The sequence below is a fragment of the Calypte anna genome, chromosome 12 (assembly GCF_003957555.1).
Source record: "Calypte anna isolate BGI_N300 chromosome 12, bCalAnn1_v1.p, whole genome shotgun sequence".
In the NCBI taxonomy this organism is placed as follows: domain Eukaryota; kingdom Metazoa; phylum Chordata; class Aves; order Apodiformes; family Trochilidae; genus Calypte; species Calypte anna.
Window position 1 is genome coordinate 14,577,907 of NC_044258.1, and position 20,631 is coordinate 14,598,537.

The 20,631-nt window shown below is 42.1% G+C and overlaps 2 protein-coding genes across 7 annotated transcripts in view; one reads left to right on the top strand and one right to left on the bottom strand.

Annotated features, from left to right (window-relative positions):
* ATXN7 (ataxin 7) overlaps positions 1-6,640 on the top strand; it is an 87,073-nt gene extending 80,433 nt beyond the window's left edge. For 5 of the 6 annotated variants that reach the window (XM_030458215.1, XM_030458216.1, XM_030458214.1 and 2 more), the window contains 3 exons: positions 272-393; positions 666-1,635; positions 3,888-6,640. In XM_030458215.1, the coding sequence (XP_030314075.1) occupies positions 272-393; positions 666-1,635; positions 3,888-3,905 (1,110 nt within the window). In that variant the 3' untranslated portion in view covers positions 3,906-6,640. The remainder of the gene's footprint in view (positions 1-271; positions 394-665; positions 1,636-3,887) is intronic. The other variant, XM_030458219.1, reaches the window with a different exon arrangement.
* Positions 6,641-13,802: 7,162 nt separating this feature from the next.
* PSMD6 (proteasome 26S subunit, non-ATPase 6) lies at positions 13,803-19,952 on the bottom strand. The gene is made up of 8 exons (XM_030458503.1): positions 19,675-19,952; positions 18,962-19,167; positions 18,164-18,309; positions 16,930-17,149; positions 16,721-16,829; positions 15,612-15,780; positions 14,229-14,306; positions 13,803-14,102 (listed from the first exon to the last, which is right to left on the bottom strand). Exons 1-8 carry the CDS (start codon positions 19,817-19,819, stop codon positions 14,006-14,008), a joined length of 1,170 nt encoding a protein of 389 aa, XP_030314363.1. The 5' UTR covers positions 19,820-19,952; the 3' UTR covers positions 13,803-14,005.
* Positions 19,953-20,631: the final 679 nt, after the last annotated feature.

Sequence of the window (20,631 nt, forward strand, 5' to 3'; positions counted from 1 at the left end):
TTCTTATACAAACACACACTTCTGTCATTCACTGTTTAATCAAAGGGATTCAATTTTGACTGCTGCTTTTTGTCATAAGTATGGGAGTGTCAGATGGGAAGAAAATGATCCAAATATATCAAGGCCAATAATTTAACCTTGTTGTTATAGCAAAGAAGCAAAAATTCTAATTTATTTTAATATATATTTTGCAATATTTATTTGTAAACAAGTACAATTCAGAGAATTGTTGCCAGAAGTAGAAAACATGGATAAAAATCTGTCTTTTCAGTTTTGCACATTTGGTAGTCGGCAAATTGGAAGAGGTTACTACGTGTTTGACAAGCGGTGGAACCACATGCGATGTGCACTTGACTTCATGTTGGAGAAGCATCTGAATTCACAGATGTGGAAGTGAGTAGAAATGAAAGAATTCTTGCTGCTCTTGGTATTTGTAGAAATACATGAAGCCTATGATTCTAGTCAAAGAACAGTCATCTTGCATTCAGATTAACCTCATTAAAGTCTATGCTTTAGAATTTTTTTGCAGTGATTTACTAAAATGTTTTAGTGGCATTAATCAACCTCAACAGGCAATTGTTTGTGTTGATACCTGGCTGATAAACCAGGTATTCTGAAGCATGGTAGCTATGTAGGTTTTTGCTTGTTTTTCTGTTCACCTGCAGGAAAATTCCTCCAGCATCCAGTAGTAACACAGCCTCAGTTCGTGCACCACATCGGACAAACTCAGCACCTGCTTCCCAGTATGGTGTCAGTGCAGCAGGTTTCCTCTTGCCCACCACGGTTATGTCATCCCCAGCACTGGTATCTCCTTCCTGTGTGTCCCTGAATAACAAATCGGTACCATCACACGGAACCACACTGAACGCCAACCCTGCTGCTCTGGGTGCCGTGGATCCCGTCTGCAGTATGCAATCAAGACAAGTGTCTTCATCCCCTTCAACACCTACAGTGCTTTCCTCTGTACCTTCACCTATGCCCGGCAAACCTCAGAAAATCAAATCCAGCAAATCTTTTAAACCTAAGGAATCTCCTGCTGGCAGTGGCACCTGTAACAGCAGCGGCAGCGTCGGTAGCAGCGGCGGCTCAGGAAAGAAGCGCAAAAACAGTTCCGCACTGCTCGCACCTTCCCATTCCACTGAGTCCTTTAGGAAAAACTGTGTGGTTAACTCTGGAAACTCCGGGACCTCCTTTCATCCCTCGGTGACAGCTTCGTCCCACAGCGTTGGCCTCAACTGTTTGACTAGCAAAGCTAACTCTGTTAGCCTCAAACACGACCAATCAGGGAGGGGTCCTCCGACTGGAAGCCCTGCAGAATCGATAAAGAGAATGAGTGTGATGATGAACAGCAGCGACTCCACGCTCTCCTTAGGGCCGTTCGTTCATCAGTCCAGCGACCTGACTGTAAATTCACACAGCAGTTTTCCACATTCACATACTTCCCTTGACAAATTAATAGGAAAGAAAAGAAAGTGCTCACCTGGTTCAAGCAGCATCAACAACAACAACAGCAGCAGCAGCAGCAGCAAATCAAACAAAGTTGCCAAATTGACGTCGGTGAACAATGTTCATGCAAAACACACTGGTGCAATCCCAGGGACGCAAGGACTGATGAACAATTCTCTTCTTCATCAGGTAGGAATTTTTACCTAGACCTAAGACAATGTGCACATCTCTTCACGTGCTTATATTACAAGTTTTTTAATTATCAGTAGCCAAGTCTCTTTGGTCTCTTTTGCCAGACAACTTTCAACAAGACAAGAGGGCATGGTCTTAAGTTGTGCCAGGGGAAGTTTAGGTTAGATATTAGAAAGAATTTCTTTATGGAGAGGGTGATCAGACATTGGAATGAGCTGCCCAGGGAAGTAGTGGATTCTCCATCCCTGGAGATATTTAAAAAGAGCCTGGATGTGGCACTCAGTGCCATGGTCTAGCAACTGCAACGGTGGTTCAAGGGTTGGACTCGATGATCTCTGAGGTCCCTTCCAACCCAGCCAATTCTATGATTCTATGATTCTATTCAAGTAAAAGTCCTCTGATTTGTTCACAACTCATTTTGAGCATTTTTATCGTATATTTACACAAGATTTTTATAAACATTCCCTAACTAGCTTTTTTTTTTTTTTATGTAACCTTAAATATGTCATTCTGAGTTCCTTCTGTTGCCTTTGAATTGCTCTCATGTGAAATTCAGTCCTCACATTTTAAAAAAATAATATGAAAAGTAAATTTTGAGAACCAGCCATGGAGCTGAGCTGTACGTCTCAGCCTGACGTCTTCTTTCTGTGTCAATGATAAACATTCTACAAAGTGGAGCACAATAATGGGATAACAGAACTGTGATACTGTGATAAAATAAGCCTATTATCTCAAGGTGTCATTGGCTAACTTTTTAGTAATAACAAGATTAAATGCTAGAGATAAGATAGAAACATTTTTAATCAGTAAAGGAAACAGATTTACCATAAAGGAAGCAGATGTCATGAATACATAAAATCCCATTTTTAAATTTACTTTGAGTGTTCTTTTTTCTCAACAAAACTTGGTAAGTAGTGTACTGGGAGAGAAATTTTTTGAGAAATTAAGGATGAGAGATAATTTAGATAGTAGTAGATCAGACTTCTTAATAAAACTATTCAAATTGGCTTGGAGGATCAATTGGATGGGTAAAAATAATTTGATATAGCTCCAGGAGAGCATAGAAGGTGCAATTTCAGACAGTAGCTGTAGAACTGGAGTTTTTGAGATTGAAACCTGTCAGGGTTTAACACTGGCCCAGCAATTAAACCAAATGAGAGAGGCTCTCTATCAGTCCCCCTCCCCTCCCTGATAAAGAAAGGAGACAGAATAAGGGAGAGAGACTTCTGGGTTGGAAACTAAACTACACAACTTTAATGAAACAGTAATTATAAACAGGAAAAAATTACTAAATATATACAAATATACAAGGACATTGATGCCACATTCCTCCCTCCTCTCCCCCAATAACTCTCACGTCACCACCGAGGCTGCAGGGCAGCCCTGGGAAAGTCCAGGCTGGAATCCTGAGGTCAGCAGCAGTTGGGAGCTGGAGGCAGGAGCACACAGATTCAGGCTGGAATGGGTCAGGACCACAGGCAGAGGAATGGATGCAGTCCTCCCAGGATGCCAAAGCAAACAGGGACAGGTGAAGGAGGGGAAGCAGGAAAGGGTTTGATCCTTGTGGTCTCTCAAATTTATACTGAGTATGAGGTGTATGGGATGGAATACTCTGTTTGGTCAATTTTGGTCATTTATCTTGTCCATTCCTCCCAAAAGGAGGGCTTCAGGTGTGACCTCTTTACTCCTTTTCTCCTTCTGGAGGGCAAAATGTTCTTCAGAACTGAGCAGTGTCCATGGATCTGCACCAGTCTCCAGCTGTAACTATAAACATTGACAAACCTTGAGAAACTTTTTATTTCCTCTGGTGCTAATAACCATCAGTCTGTGAATCTGGAGAGCTAGGAGATCAGTAACAGCTTTTTCAGAATGGTTTCTGAATTTTCAGTTTCAGGCATAGAGGAAGATTTTCACATTATGTTGTGTTTGTTGTCACAAGAAAACAGTTCAGATGGCTGAATTTATTTTTTTACTTACTTGACGCTTTCTATTTCAACTATGCAATATAAATAAAGGAGAAAGATAATTTGAGTGAATCAAGGAAGGAATTGAAGCTGTTTTAACTTTAAAGAACTTTAGCTTTAGAATTGTCTCAAAAAGTCTCAAACAAGCCAGGTGCATGTAAGTGGTGTTGCATTGTGCTTGCTGATTCTCCCCAAAATAACTCTTGTTTTTCAGCAAATGTTTTTTAAGGGCATCTGCAGTAGCAGCTTGGCTCAGTTATCCTCTTTCTTTTGCTTTCTCAAAAGCCAAAGGCACGTCCCTGATAGCTGAATGCACCATGGTGAGGAATGAACTGGACAATTTTCACTACAAGCAAAACCTCCATCTGGATTTTTTTGGACTCCAAGATGCCTTGAGTTTTCCCAACTTCCCATGGTCCTCAGGTGTGGAAATCTACTGGACTGTCACTTAAACAAGGAATTTCCCTGAAGCCATGTCTGTAGCAGCGAATATACTAGAAATGGACACTGGATTGAAGTTCAGCCACATAATTGCTCTTATCAGTGTTAACAGTGGTCTGGACTGTTTGCTACAAACCTGTGAGATTTTCCTTACAGGAGTTCATCATCTTGCCACTATTTGACATAGATTGTTTTCGGGGGGGAAATAAACGTTACTGTGGACTTATTTTTATACTGATGGTGTCTTTTGTAGGTGGTAGCTAAGCAGACAGACACCCTCAATGGAGAGGACCCCGTGACAAGGGGAGAAAATGTGTGAGGCACAATAGAAAGAAGCCCTCAAGAAGGGAATATGGCTTTAGTGTTTTTATAGCAATGTTCCTTTAATGGAATATAAAATAGCACAACTCAAGAAATAGTCTGTTTTGCCCAGCCTTTTGCAAGTAATTTGGGATAAGAAGCTATCAGGAGTTTAAAACAAAAAACAAAAAACCACAACCAAACCAAACCCAACAAAAACCCAGAAAAACTTGTTTGAGGCCATAGCTCAGAAAACAAGTATAAAAATGTTTGCATGATACAAAACCTGTTTATTCTTCTGAATAGGATTTGATTGCAGAAGAAACTAAGAGTTAATTCTAATAAAAAAAAAAAATCCCAAAACATCAAATAGACAAAGGCAAATAACCTCTAAAACCATATGCCCAAAGATTGTATTTATTGACCTATGCTGTATACCACAGGCCTTTGTTATTAAAAAAAACCCACAAAACTGTATTGGTCAAATTAGGCTGGATTTGCCTTCCAGACAGTCAAAACAGCCCTTTAAAAATATTTAAATATTTTCTAAAAAACCCATGAAACTCAGTTTCTTTATGTGTTGTTTGTATGACTATATTGTTAGCATTATACTTTCAATCAGATTTTTTTCCAAATTCTGGCATTAACACCAATTTGACAGCAGAGTTCATGGTGAAGCTCAGATGTCTGCATCACAGCCATCCCATGCCCAGGCTTTATGAATAAAAGGGTTTGACACAGTTTTATAGAGTCCAGTCAATTTTTATGAACTATTTTGTTTGGCTTCAAAAACACCTCAAAACTGAGTTTTGCTAAAGGGCTTGTTGTATAATGATTTGATTTGTCTGGATGTTTTAAAGTTTTTTAAACATCAGGTAAAGTCTCAAAACTCTAATGATACTTTTATTATGGGGCAAAGCAAAGGAAAACGAATTCCTAACCAAGAAAATATTTTTTTCTGCCTTAAAAGGGGCACCAGCTATTGCTGAGAAGAGACAATCTGAGCCTGTCCAAGTGTTCGTGTAGCCCAGCCTTCTCCCCAGTTCTGGTGGCAAGTTGTACATCAGGGAATCCAAAGCCACTCTGAGTAGCAGTTGCTTGGTTGTTTACCTAATGATGCTTTCAGTTTAACCTGAACTTGCTACAAGAATCATTGTTACACAGCAAAACAACAAGAAGCCTCTATGCAGACACTTTAGCTTGGAATTGATACAAAAGATCGCATTGAGAAAGTGAAGTACTGGAGATGTTTATTATGCAAACTTTAAAAAAAAAATTAAAAAAAAATAGTCAGCTTTTCAGGAACAAAAGGATTTGTGTTTAGCGAGATGCCCTGTTTGAAAGGATTGTTAGAACTGCGATTGGTTTAACATAAAAAGGAACCAAAGTGATAACTCCACCAAGAGCAATCAAAGAGTATGAAATCCTGCACATTTGGAGTGAAATCCACAGCTCTGAAGTCCCCGGGGCAGAGCTTCCACTTCAGGATAGCATCAGTCACAAGTGCAATTTGACTCTTGATAGACACCAAGGTAAAAAGAAACAAAATTTGGCAAGAATGGATGCTAGCGAGTTTGTGATCCAACTCTCCTCTGTTTTGTTTTATTTTGTTTTGTTTTAAAGGTTCTGTTGATCTGAAAGCATAAATGGCAAATTCGTGCTCCTTCAGTAGCTGCAGACACATTAAAAAGTGAATTTCTGATTGCTGCTGGTGCAGAGCCAGTGTCTGTGGTCACCTGCGTCGTGTGGTCCTTAAGCCATTGGGAATAAGGAGTTAGAACAAATTCTGTCTGCCCTTGAGCATAAACCTGCTTCAATATTATGTTTTAGATCTTGGTTATAAGCAGAACATTGTTCCTGAAGCTTTTTATTGTCACGTAGTTCTTACTGTAAATAATTAAGGAAGCTTAAAAATTAATTTTTCCTCGCAAAATTGAATTTGCAGTGGCTGGGTTGTTTCTAGACAGATTTTTGGTATTAATTTAAGAGATACAGTTTTTATAGTCTTTCCAACTTCTCGTTATGACTCCTGCAGTTTTCTTAACCTAAAAAATTGCTGCAATGATGAACAAAGAATTATACAAGAAAAAAAAAACAAACATACTTTTGTATCTTTATTTTGGAATTTCTTGTTCTATTATAAATATTGAAGTATCCCTATTTCAGAAGACATATTTTGTTAATTGATTGTACATATTTAAATATGTATTTTTGCACAGGTCTTTTTTTCTTATATCCAGTTTTGGTACAATTGAGATCATCTAGTATTTATTTATTAATTAATTAAAAAAAAAAAAGGCAAAAAAAAAAAAACAACAAAAAAGCAAATACCTTTTTATAATTTGAAGTGGTTCACTGCCAAGCCAATAGTTAACATGCCTACTTTGCAACTTAAGGGATGCCTCTGTTTTGTGAAAGCTGTGTCCCTTGTCACCTCTTGGGAGTGGATACACACAAACTATGGCCCAGGTCCTGCAGCTGGGTTCTGCCAGCACAGGACTGGAGCCAAACTGGTCAATGTGGCATTGCTTATCAGTTGCCCGATTCCCAGAAGACTACATTTAGTTAAGTGACACACTGCTTCTCTTTTTTTGTTTGTTTGTTTTTGTTTTGTTTTGTTTGTTTGGGGGGGTTTTTTTGTTTCTTTTTTTGTTTCTTTTTTTTTTTTTTCAGTGTTCGTGTGTGTGTGTGCGTGGCGCATCCGTGTGGGTCTCATGTGGTTTAAAACTAATGGAAAAAACTGAAAGTGCCTGATATAAACTAGTTTTAAGCTTGGACTGTTTAGACAGCTTCTCCTTAAAAGACTTGAATGTTCAGTTGAAATTTTGGAGCTTGCTTTTTCCACCTGTGTGTGTGTGTGTGTGTGTGTGTGTGTACGTGTATGCACACACACACATATATAGATACGTTTTCTGAAATTAATGAGATGGATTGACAAAAGAAAGGAAATGATGCTGGTAACTTTTGTACATCTTTTAATTAGAATACCTTGTGTTGGAACAATCCTGTTGATAACTTGTATTTAATACAATGCCAAGGGTTTGAACTATGGTTTTAACCAGTGGTTTATTTAACTCTCATTTTGGAAAAGGGGAGGGGTATTAATAAATGAAATAATTAAGAAAAAACATTCAGAATAGTTGATATTCCAGGAAAGCAAAACAAAACAAGTAAGTACCTCTTAAAACCATTTAAAAAAAAAAAAAAAATGTGATTTCCACATGACATTTCTAAGGCAGTTGTCTTCCTGTAAGAGTTCTCTTGCCAAGGAATCTCTCTCTCGTCTTTTACTCATTCTGTCTTGGAGGAGGGAATTGGGCTTAGGAAGATTCTTAAATGTTTCACTGTTCAGCAGAAAATAATCATTTTTACCTTTTGTGCAAGATATTTTACGTTTTAAAGATAATTTTAAAATGAGCACTACATAATGTCAATGTGAATGTAGGCCTTGAAAGCATCTTGCTCAGTGTTGAGCCTGGTTCTAAAAGCAATCTCCTGTGTAAAATGTGTGAATAGTTTGATAATTTGTATACATAATCAAGAGCATCTGATCAGCTGAACTCTGTGTTGGCTGCTGTATAGTACATGAACAAATGTCATGGGATAGAAAAATTACTTTGGATATTTAAAAGAAAAATAAATATATAGTCTATTTGTTTTGTAACAAGTTTCTGTAAATAAAATAATTTATACTATTTATAAGAAAAAGTTGTGCTTTGCTTCATGAAAAGATTAGTTTGTTGAACAAACATGTTACTAAACAAGGCAATAAAAATTAGGACTTTTCAATAAATGAGGTTGGTTGCATGGAATACATTATATGTTTCTGCTTCATTATGAAATCATTCACCATTAAAGGAAAACATTACCTGTATCGGTGCCTATGTGAACTAATTTCAGAGAATTGGATGTGGTCAAATTCTGTCCCTGTAGCTCAGCAGGAGCAGCTGCAGTCTGCCCAGCAGGGGTGGCTCTTCACCTGCTGCCAGGGTTTGGTACCTGGCTGTGAGAGTGCCTGCATCAGCTCTGCAGAGCTTTTCCCATGCAAAGGATGTTTTGTTAATTAAGGTTCATGCTTTATTGTTTTCTAAATAGAATGACAAGAAGCAGCTTTTGCAACCTCAAATGCAGTATGTTGAATGATTGGAGGGTGGGGGGTGTTAATTATGTTTTCTTAAAAAAAACCCCATCTTCTGTGTTTTCACAGTTTAAAAGATCCAGTGTGTGAATCCAGCAGGTTAAATGCTCCTGCAGGCTTTTCACTGCATGTGGTTCAGGACTTGAGTGGTGGATGAGTTCTGAGGTTTGTGAAATTGGTAAAACTCCTGCTAGTGGGATAGGAATTCATCATTAAATCCATGGCAATGCTTACCTTATTCTATCTCCCTCTCTTTTTTTTTTACCTCGTAAAACACTAAGAACAGAGTTTCCCTTAGTACTTGCAATAAATACTGCAAGATATAAATGTCAGGTGGGAGGCAGGTTCTGCTTTGCTGTTGCAGAATGGACACTTCAAATTTTTATATATTTATCTTTTCTATTGACTAAAATAATTTGAGGTTGGTTTTTTTTCTCACCTTCCTGCAAATGTCTTTCTTTTCTAGTAGGAATTTCTAATTTCTGCTCCACCCTATAAACTGTTGGCACCGGAGTTGGTTGTGCTGGGCTGTACGAGTGGCAGCAACACGGGACAGGAGCCCACCAAGCAGAGCAGAGCTCCCTTTGTCATCACCTTCAGGCAAGTTTGTGACTCAAGCTGTCTGCTTCAAAACTGAAGGGTTAATTCTGCATTTAAACTTATTTTAAATAGGGTCTGTGTCCTCTAAAACTAGAGAGGAAGAGGGGGGGGGGAAGTTGTATTAATCTCGTGTAGCCCTGAGCTCTTTGAGGTACGTCAGAGCTCTGCAGGTTTGCTGTGTCCTCCCTCTCTCCTTGCTGGATTGAGCACCACTGGTGGCACCTACACCTCAGGGCAGAGAGCAGAGCAGAGCTGCTGGGGGGTTCCTTCCTTCTCCCAGTGACACCCATCAGTTCTGTGAAGGGTTTTGTCATGGGAAACACCCACTCACCCAGTCAGTGCAGCCTTCCCTGGTCTGCATGGAGAGCAGTTTTTCCTCCTGTCACTGATTGTCTCAAAGGCAAATATTCCAGTTTGTGCTTGGGGGGAGCTACTCGGTGCTGCATGAGTTTGAACCCAACAGTGTGTGTGTGATGCACATCCCTGTGTCTGAGGTTCTGAGCACCTTTGGGTTACAAATGGCAGATTGTGACGAGTCCTTCGAACCTGAGGGTGACAGCCTCCTCTTGCTGCAGGTTTGTTGGGCTCAGAGGCTACATAAAAAACTCCCTTTGGTAGAAAAAAATCCCTGAATGCCAGTCCTGCACCCACAGCCCATGCAGAGCTGGCCCTGTGCCCCCCACACCCGGTGCCTTTACAGTGTGGCTGCTGTGCCTTAAGCCAGCTACTGACACAACCAATACAAGGGCTGGCAATTGGCTTTATTTAAATGCAAATTCCTGTTGGTTCATTATTATCGCATTCTGCTGCAACAAATAAACACACGTGGCTTGTGGGATTCATCCTGGGACTCTTAATTTGACTGAATGCTTTCCTCAGTGCTTTGGCTGAGAGGGCTGCATTAGCTGCTGGATTTGTTCCTAACAAGCAGCATGGGATCTTTGTCGTGGAAAAGCAGCATATGCTTGTTTGGGTTTTGTTGGGGTTTTTTTTTTTTGTTTGTTTGTTTTCTGGACCACCAAACCTCAGGGGTATCAAAAAACCCTGCATCTTTTCTGAAGTTTTTCAGACTAACCTGGAGTCAAACTTTATTGACAAAGGATGAAGAGCAGCCTGAGAACTGCATTCAAAAAGCCTTGTACAAGGCCATGGGGAATGACTGGAATTGACATCTGTAGTCAGCTGGGTACAAAACTTCCTTCAGTACCAGCAGGGATAGTTTGTTGCTGCTCTCCAGGACAGTACTGGAAGTTTTCTTTGTCCTCCATTTTGCAGTGGAGCTCCCTCCCTTCACCTGTGTCCCTGTCCACAGCAGGTGGCTTTTTTCTAAAGCAAGTGCCTTGTCTCTTGTCTGCAAGACTGGACCTTAAACTCTTCAGTGAGAGAAGAAAGGGAGCCTTTGGGCAGCCAGCAGGTGAGCCAGAGAATGTTTGCACATAAACTGCATTTCAACCATTTTGTAGCAGAGCTTTACTGAGCAAACCCTCAAACACCCTTGCCCTTCCCTCTTGCATGTCACAGCTTAATGGCAGTGAATGTGTTGCTGAGTGAGGTGGAAAGTGTCTCCCTGGCCTGGCTGCATCTCAAAGTCTGTCTCTGATTCTGGTTACCTTGTTGCCAGTATGAAGTCACCCTCCCAAAGTGAAATTGGAGAATGGCATTAGTTCAAGGAACTGCACAAGCTTAAATTACAAGAGAGAATGTACAACTTTGGCATGTGGACTATAAATCCAGGGAAAGGTGTCAAGACTGAGGCATGAACTGTGTCTGGAGTGCCACTCACAATCAGAATTAAATTAGATGGGAATAATGAGATGAAATAAACCAAAGGTAAATCATGAGACAGTGAGCATTAACTTGAAATTCCTTCAAGGTTTGAAGGAAACAGAAATCCTTCTGTTCATTTGACATAGATATTGGAAGCAGACAGTTAAGAAAGAACAGGAAAAATTATGCCCTTGGTCAGCACAAGGCCTGACCATCCTGGACCCCTCTTTGGAAAAAGATTCTGTATCAGGTGGCTATTTTATTTCTTTTTTTTTTTTTTTCTTTTCTTTCTCTAGGACAGGGATGCAATCAGCTGCTCTGGCTATCCTGGTGCATCCAGCTGTGGATTTCAGGAGGTGCTGCTTTTGCCTACAGCTGTGCAGAATCTTATCCCACCGTTTGGGATGGCAGAGAGGCCAAACTTCTGTGCAAAGCCTTCAGATAATTCAGGTAAAATTGCTGTGACTCTTCCCTGCCAGGTCTTGGCCTGAAAAGCTTTGTTAAGGAGCTCTGCTGGTTCTTCCAAGCACTTTGTAGGACAGGCAGACATCAGAAAACAAGCAAGGCAAGTCAGGGGCTTTGCTCTGGTAGGGTCTGTGCACTGATGTCATGAACAGTCTGTTTTTTTCCATGCACCTGAGGTTCTGACATGCTTGGCTCTCATGGGATGATAGTGATGGTTACCATAAAAAAGTGAAAGCTCTAAAAATACCTTAAGGTACACCAAGTTTAGTAATGCATTCATTTTCCTCCCAAATAGACACTTCTGGCCTTTTTTAATGTTGCTTTTACCTACATTAAAGAGCAGGAAGATTTCTCTGCAGTTCATGAAGCTTTCCTTCAGTTGCTGGTTTTCTCAGGCAAGTTTCTGTTCCCTTCAGCTTCCAATTCAAAATGTATTTGGTGATGCATAAACTGACAGGAACTACTGAGATTTATTTCACAAATAAATTATTTCACAAAGCTTTGATACAGTTAATTAAAGGCCAGCTGAAACACAAATATGTTGGAAAGGAAAATTCATCTTTGCACCAGAAATTAATTTACCCCAGGTGAGTGAAGTCTATGGCCCACACCCTCTGTAGTGTGGCCTTTGATAGACTTAAGGTGTGCATCTATGAAAGGGGAAAAAGGAAGCCAGAACTAAAGTCATCTTAGCCAGCTGTACTTTATCTGATATGGAACAGATCTAAAAAACCTGAGAGATTACTGCAGCTCTGAAAAGTCTCAATATTGACCTAAATTAATTTAGAACTTTTTAAGAAGTAAAATTTAGAAATACAGTCTCAGTAGCTGACTACATGGTAAACAAATCAGGGCCCTCTCTTTTATTATTTTCACTTTACTATAGAGAGTGAAAATCAGAATTTTCTTCTAATCAGTACTGTCTGAAATCTAAATCTTTGAACTCTAGATAGCTACTCTAAATAGCTACTTTTTGGGGATTTAAAAAAAAAAACCCAACAAAACAAAACCTAAAAACCCACAAAAACAAACAAAACCATCCCAACCCTCCCCCCTACTCCTCCAAAAAAAACCCAAAGCAGAAAAACATAATGGCTTTAAATAAGTAGTAAAAGAAAATAAAAAATCCTTAGGTTGTATTCTGGGTTGCAAAACAGTTAGCAGAGAATACTAATGGACCCTCAACACTTCTGCTGAGTCTCACCCCAGCAGGGGAAGTGATTCACAGGCAGGAGATCCTCTGTGATCTCCCAGTAAGAGGAAGGGGCATGTGAAATTCCATGCTGTCCTAGTGCTGCTCAGGAACTTCCAAATGTCAGGATCATTCTGTGGGTACATCTCCCTGTTGGTGTTTAGTTTGGGCATTAGAGTGACAATGAGTACAGACAGCACGTGGATTCTGTTGCTAAGTGCAGTGGCATCAAACAGTCTCACAGAACTAAGTTGCAGACTTTCTTTGGGAGGAAAAAAGAAACCCCAAGCTGCGTAAACAGCTGCTGCTGCAGGCCCTGCTATGGCCAGAAGCCATGTGTCATCAGTATGGCAGCAGCCTACTTGAAATACTTACTCCTCAGCAGCTGTGAAGAAAGAAATTGTAACCCCCCTGCAGCATTTGATCAGTTGTGTCAAACTGCAACAGGATCTTCTGCCCTTCCTCCCATCATTTTGACATCTGCAAGTCTGACAGAGGAAGTCACTGCAAAGGTAACACTTTGTTAATCTGCTTTCTCTTCAGCAGCTCACAAAAGCAGAGACTGCTTCACTTAGAGGTGTTCCCCAACTTACAGTTTTTATGATTATTGCTTCCCCATAGTCATAGAATCATAGAATTGGCTGGGTTGGAAGGGACCTCAGAGATCATCAAGTCCAACCCTTAAACCACTACTGCTGAAGTTATCAGACCATGGCACTGAGTGCCACATCCAGTCTCTTTTTAAATATCTCCAGACACGGAGAATCCACTACTTCCCTGGGCAGCCCATTCCAATGCCTGATCACCCTCTCCATAAAGAAATTCTTTCTAATATCCAACCTAAACCTCCCCTGGCACAACTTGAGACCCTGCCCTCTTGTCTTACTGAGAGTTGCCTGGGAAAAGAGCCAACCCCCCCTGGCTCCAACCTCCTTTCAGGGAGTTGTAGAGAGTGATGAGGTCTCCCCTGAGCCTCCTCTTCTCCAGGCTGAACACCCCCAGCTCCCTCAGCCTCTCCTCATAGGGTCATTTTCACCCTTATTCCTTCTGCCTAAGATGTAATCCTCTGGTAACAATCATCCATCCTGCATGGGCAGTGCACAATCTCAACTAAAATTTTTTTGGCTACTTCACTATTATGCAACTGATTTACTTCCCCTTTGATTCAAGTACTTGAAAACCAAGCACAGAATGGCCACTGCTTCTCTCTGTTCACAGATCCTTACCCTGCTCTGCTCTTAAACACTGAACACTGTTTACCCAGTCAAGGAAAGGAACAAAGATAATTACGAGATCATCAACTGTATCATACATTTAATAAATGAGCTGGGATTCATACACCAAAACAGAACATTGTGTACATAATGAAGTGGAAAGTAAAAACACTACCTCTCTCTAGTATTTTTTTACCTACAGTATACCAAGTTATACAATATATTTATAGGTTACTTCCAAAATGTTTTAAACATCTAAATTTTGCATTCCCTCTCGTTAAAAAAATTACATATTAATTACTCTGGAAAGTTTTTGAACTCTGTTTAGCAGCAAATCTCCTTTCTTGATGGTTTCTTGGTACTGCCAGTTCTTGCTATCAGGCCTAGAAATTGTGTGTGGGGAAAAAAAAAGTTTAGAAAGTGAGAATGTTTTACAAAAATTTACATTTCTATAATAAGTGTATCAAAATGTATAGATCAAAAACTATTCCTAGGGATTTATAACATACCTGTTAGTTTCTACAATCTCATTTACTTTGTCTATTTTGCAGTGTAATCTCCCAGCTGCAATAAATCTTGAGAGCTCCCTAAGTAAAGAAAAAAGAAGTTGGGTTAAATCATGTTAAATCATGTTAAATCATGTTAAATCATGTTAAATCATGTTAAATCATGGCATTGCAGAGCCAGCAGCACTTCTGAAACAACAGCCTGTATGTTCCCATATGGTGTCTGGTGCATCCTCATCCTATTAAAGCTTGGACATTTCATACAGGAATCATCATTCCAGCTGATCTGAATGCAAAGTGTCTGAGTATTTTCCTTTCAGGCCAAAGTGTCACACTTGAGTTGGTGAAATTTTTCACAGTGTGATTACAGACTCAAAGGCAGCAGTCATGTACTGTGCCTACCCAGAATAATATAGGTAAGAAAAATACAGGTAAGTTATCTTTATGCCAGTCTATACATTAGGAGAGTTCCCTGCTCTCTAGGACCTCTACATATGCTGCTTTCTTATTTTATTATTATTTTGCTTGATCAACTGGTGGCCTACAGCATGATACTGATGGTAGAAGAAAATACTCCTCTGGTTAACAGTAAAACAGGTTACAACTAGTAATAAATCAGTGGGAGGCATAAGAACTAGTATGACTTTAAAGCATTTACCTTTCAACTGAAGGGATTTGGTTTCTCTTGAAACACTTATTAATGCATTTCTGAATACTTCAAGCAGTATTTGTATTTCTGTAATACTTAATGTTAGAAAATCTGAAAGTTTTCTATGAAAGAAGAATGACTCTTGTGGAGGCATTTTAAAGCAAGCATTTCATGCACATAGAGTAAAATTAGTTTCTCAGTTCATGCAAGTTCTCACTGTGCTAAAGATGTGTTGGGTTTACACTAGAGAAGAATTCCAAATTGAGACTGCAGCATGCCTCTGATTTAAAAAAACATCAGATCCTGTCCACATACCAGAAATCAAGCAAAACTAAATAAGGACACTTGTAGGGCACATAAAGCATGCAGATGCCCAGAGCTGTAAGTTATGTTTTTGCATAGTTGTGAACTAAGTCATCCTCAAATCCTAAGTTTCATAGCTCATGGGGGTCAATAGATGCAGCAGTGTAAGGAACCAAATTATTAATAAAAGACTAAATGGGCATTTAGAGTGAAAGAGATTCTGCAAAAGTTGTCATGAGAGGTTGCAATCAAATTATTTTCTTTACTGAAACATGAAGTTGATTTAACTTCAGCCAAGCTCTTCCACAGAAACCTAGCTCAAAATGTTTAGAGTCCCAAGTAGAACAAAGACTTTTATTCACAATGGGATCATTACAAATAACTAAAAGCTGTGAAGTGAGATCTTTATGAATTTAAGAAGCTGAATAACTTACTGATCTATGAATTCTACACTGACTCCAAATGCTTCTGCCATGTATCCTAATGTCAGTGACCTGTAAGACTCCAGGAGCTGGCTGTAGGCATGAATTCTCATTTCCCGTACATAGTATCGATAGTGAGGTGCAAACAGCCAGTCCTTCTTCATCTCCTGCTCTACAATAGCTGAAAAGAAAAACAAGAAAGAAAACGAGCCAGTAACCCCTAAGAAATGTAAAGTATCAGTTAGGTAAATAAAACACATAACACCAGTTAATAAGTAATCAGAGTGGGCATGACTGTACTGTACTCGTGCAGACTTCGTGGGACCTGCAAGTGCACAGCAGCACCTGGTGTGGGCAAACGAGCAGCTCTTGAAGAAATATTTGTTACCCAAGACACATCCTCACCCAAAGCCAGGCAAGGAAATAACCGTAACTTTCTGGTAATAGCTTTTAAATTAGTTACTAGGGTTTCCAGTACTGAAGTAACTTTTTCTCCTAACAGCACTGCTCTCAGGTAGCAATAAATCCATCAACAAAAAAATGTTGCCTCATCAGAGCTCATCTTCCACAAAATGAAGTTATTTTTTGCTGTTTTTCTAAGTGTTTTATTTCCTTTTGTAGCTCACAGAAGGAAAACAAGCCATCAGAGCTGGTGAGAGTAAGTTTTCTGAGCAGCTTTTCTTCAGAGCTACCCTTTTACACAGAAGCCAGAGCAGAAAGCCAGTGGAACAACAACAACTTTTCATGAGGTTTCTTTTGCAGGTCGAGATTTCAGAGTCTTCAGACTACAAGTCCTGCAACTTCTTTCAAAGATAAAAACCTTTCCCATCTGATCTGGCTCTTCAGGTAAGACAGTGCCCCCTCCACAGCCTTTTGAAAATGCTTTTCCCCCTGTTCAGATGGGACCTTTCAAGAAGCTCACTGTGTGCAAAGATTGGTTGGTTTGGTTGTTTTAAAAGTCAAGCAATCAAAGTAGGAAAAATTTTAGGTCACTGTTTAAAAAAGAAATACTTTTTTTTTCCTGCATCAAGTAGCTCTAGCTACTGCAAAAAATTGTGTATGACCTGAAAGAAATAACTGAAGCACCTGAAGCAGGGTTGTAGGAAAACCCAGAGCCTTACCTAACGACTGGAAGAAGGCTGAGTAACGGCACTCGTACAGGGAGAAGAGGTACTGCCTTACTGCTGGCAGGCTGTGCAACACTTCCAGGATCTCTGCTCCTTTGATAACCTGAAACCAACAAAAAAACCCACCTTTAAACACCCTGTCAGCCTGGGGAGAAAACAGGCTGAAGAAAGGCTGTGCCAGTGTTCTCATCTGCTCTCCCTACCTTCTCCCTCAGGTCAGGCCTGTCCAAGGCAATCATGCTGACATAGACCGTGTAGGTTACAAACGTTTTGTAATCCATGAGTTCATAGGATGTAAAGGTTGAAACTGTATCAAGGAAGAGCTCGGCTGCTTGTTTGAAGTCCCGAATAGCTACACAGTAGAGGCCCTGGTACACTTTGAGACGATTTCTCCTGTCCCAGTCTCCTCCTTCTTCTATTAGACTTGAAATGGAACAAAAGGAAATATTTACTTAAGTAAATGTGTGATGGAGAAAACTGTATGAAACACGTGGAGTAAATCAGCTGGTACTGTGTGATTAGGGAAAGGGTAATCCATGTTACAGCTCTTGAAACAGCCCAGGTTTTGTACACCTGAGAGGTAGGAAAGTGGCTTCCCTGGGACAGGAGAGCCAGAACTGACAGGAAATGTTCAGAGCCTCTGGAGTTGTGACAAGAGTGTTGGGACGTGCAGGCAGACACTGCTCTCAGCCTCAGCTGTGGCAATGTATTTCCATTGCCTCTGCTGCTAAAATCCAAGCCTGGCAGCCAGCAGCACGGGGAAACATGTGAAGTTGTCACTTTTCAAAAATTGTATTAACATGAAATTGATGTGGTTAAAAGCAGGAGGACAGGTGAAGATAAAAACTGCTGAGAAGGTAACACAAAAAAAAAATCAATTGTTCAAGGAATAGGGTAACTGGAAAGGTTCTGCACTGTAGCATTGTGGCACCACCAGAGAATGTAAAGATGCTACAGGAACCACTGAAGTTCCAGGTGTTGAGAGCATGGAGACACTGAGAGTAGCTGTAGGAAGGAGGGAAGGCAGCTGAGGCAAAGCACACTGTGCTCCTGCATCCCGAGGAGAAGCTGGCACTTCAGAGAGCCAGCTGGGCAGCAATCCTGCACTGTGTTTTGCCACACCAGCTACCCACACCCTCAGCTGTTTGTCTTCCAACAGCTATGGAACAGAAAAGTGGAAACCAAGGGGTTGGCTACAAATTAAAATCATGCCAGCTGGTAGCCAACAGCTGACAAACAATCCTAAACCTTTCTTTTCTCTTCCCCCTCATTAAAAAAAAAATAAAAATCCAGGAAGAGGCAGATCCCTAGCACAAGCCAACACCCACCCCTCACTCTGTGACTCTCCCAGCCAGTTGTAGTCACATTTCTTTCCACTCCTTTTGTCACAGGGTGTCTCAAAAGTGCTTGAGTGCATTCAAACAACCCAAGCAGTACCTTTTTGCCTTTTCAATGTTCCGTGTGATGAGGTCATTATCCATGTAGAACAGCCCAATCCTCAGGAGGTAGAACACGATATCCAGACGATGCCCCAGAGCCACAGTTTTGTCGTAAGTCTTGCGGAAGGCGGTGAGAGCTCCCTCCTGGCAAAGAGAGGATTTCCCACTGTCAGAACCCCAAAAGCACCCAGAACACTTCCAAAGTGTGGTAAGTGCAGACATCTTGCCTTCCTCTGATGGCTGTGTCTTTGTGAAGTTCCCCACAGCACTCTAGCATCAAGTGTTTTGGGTAATCTTAAAGAATTGTAGTTTAAATCGAGCTGAAAGAGCTGCTCTTCTCTGATCCTTTAAATCTAAGGACTAGGGAAAGCTGCTCCAGAACCTGACATTAAGCTGCACTTTGTAAGTAGATTAGAAAAGTGTTAAGATAGAAGGTAAGTGAAAAAAAACACACCTGGAAATGGAAAAAACCCCTTTTACTTTTTCAAGAAAAAAAAGTTTTCTGTTATGGCCTGCTTGCTTGTTTTGTTTGGTTGGGTTTTTTTGTTTGTTTGTTTTGGGGTTTTTTTGTGTGGGTGGGTTTTGTTTGTTTGTTTTCATTTTGTTTTGTTTTGTTTGTTTTCTAGAAAATCTGAATTTCAGCAACACCCTCCCCTATGTCCCCACACACGTCTGAGTTGTGTCACAGAGAAAATGCACCTTAAGTCACCCAGCACTGACTGGAACCTGCCTAGCTCAGAGGATGACAGTGCAGTGTTGGTAACACGAGTCCATAAAGCCTCTGCCATGCACCAACCTTGTCCCCAATCCTGCACAGGTACTCAGCTTTGGCCATCATTGCATCCCTGATTTCACTCTCCCCCAGGATCTTTTCTGCATCTTCTAATTCATTGTCCAGACGTTTCAATTCTTCCTCGTTGGCTTTCTTCATTTTGTTCAGCAGCTCTGTGTCCACTTGCCATTCCAGAGACTTGCAGAGTGCTTCATAGTAAGGAGCCATATCTGGAAGAGAATCAGAAGGGCTTCTGTAATTAATTGCTGCAACAAGTGCTCCTAGAGCAGGGCACTGAAGGACAGCACCACTGCCTCCCTCCTGTGATCAGGTACATAACTCTACAGAGCCAGTGTTGCACCAGGCTCTGCCTTTCACACTTTTTCCCCCTTTTTTTATCACTGTTCTTTGACACCCCCCTACCTGCACCTTCTCCTCACTTTACCCAGCAGTGATGCTCAGCTCATGCCTCTCAAAACACCACCACGCTGCCACAGTGCCCTGGGGAACCGAACCACCCCTCTGACACCTCCGAACCTCTCCCTACCCCCACCTGCCCCAAATCCCCCGCCCCACACCCCCGTCCCCCGGAGCCCTCGGGGTTCCCTCCATCCCCCGGGGGGTGGGAACTGATGCTCCCCCCAACACCGACAGTCAGACCCAGCCCTTCTAACCAGACAGACAGACAGACAGAGCCACCCCTCCTCCCCGGGGCAGGGCCTCAGGGCCGCACTCACTGTGCAGCCGCACGGCCGCCATCAGCTCCTCCCGAGCGGCGGGGTCGGGAGCGCGGGGACGGAGGCTGAGGAGGAAGCGGAGCTGAGCGATGCGGAGATCGGGGTTCTTGGGCAGACCCTCTTCCTCCAGGTTCTCCAGCGGCATGGCGGCGGGACACGACCGGACCGGACAGGTCCAGGGGCTGCGCGGCTCCGGTTCGGACAGCGGCGGTGAGGAGGAGGAGGAGGAGGAGGAGGCGGCGCGGCCCAGTGACTCAGCCGCGACGGGCGGAAACGGCGGCGAGCTTCCGGAGTGACAACGCCCCCTGCCGCCCCGGGGGTGTGTGTGTCTGGTGAGGGTGCGGGAGGCGGCGCGCATGCGCGGGGTGGAGCGCGGCTTCCCCAGGGAGGGTGGGGTGAGAGAGAAGGGAACCGAACCGAACCGAACCGATGGACACGGGCACCTCCTGCCCTGCCGGGGCTGCTCCCAGCCTGGGTTCAGGCAGTGCCCGGGAGGCAGCAGCCACAGCTTGGCTGGGACACCCGGGGCAGGGGTCCCGGCGCCTTCCCAGGGGGGGATTTATTCCTCATGTCTGACCTAAATCTCCCCTCTTTAAGCTTAAAACCCTCCCTGCCGCTCCCTCTCCTTATTAAAAGTCCCTCCCCAGCTTTCCCGTGGCCCCGTCAGGTGCTGGGAGGTGCTCCCGGAGCCTTCCTGGTTTGGTTGGGTGATGGGTTCGGATTGTGGTGTTGGGGCAGGAGTTGGACCGGGTGGTCCCGGCGTCTCTTCCAACCCCAACATCCTCTGGTTTTCCAGGCTGAACACCCCAGCTCGGCACAGCAGAGCAGCTCCAGCCCTCTGAGGGCTTTCATGGCCACCCCTGGGGTCACTCCATGAGTTCCGTGTTCTCCCCACGTTTGGGGGCTCTGGAACTGGGTTTTTAAGCACAATGCTTTATTTTTGCTGGCACCTCTATT

Excerpts from the sequence above, each read along its gene's own strand:
- PSMD6 (XM_030458503.1), bottom strand. The coding sequence starts at position 19,819 with ATGCCGCTGGAGAACCTGGAGGAAGAGGGTCTGCCCAAGAACCCCGAT. Across the intron at positions 19,168-19,674 it reads GGCGGCCGTGCGGCTGCACA|ATATGGCTCCTTACTATGAA; the intron begins GTGAGTGCGGCC and ends ATTCTCTTCCAG. Across the intron at positions 14,103-14,228 it reads GAGATTGTAGAAACTAACAG|GCCTGATAGCAAGAACTGGC; the intron begins GTATGTTATAAA and ends CACAATTTCTAG.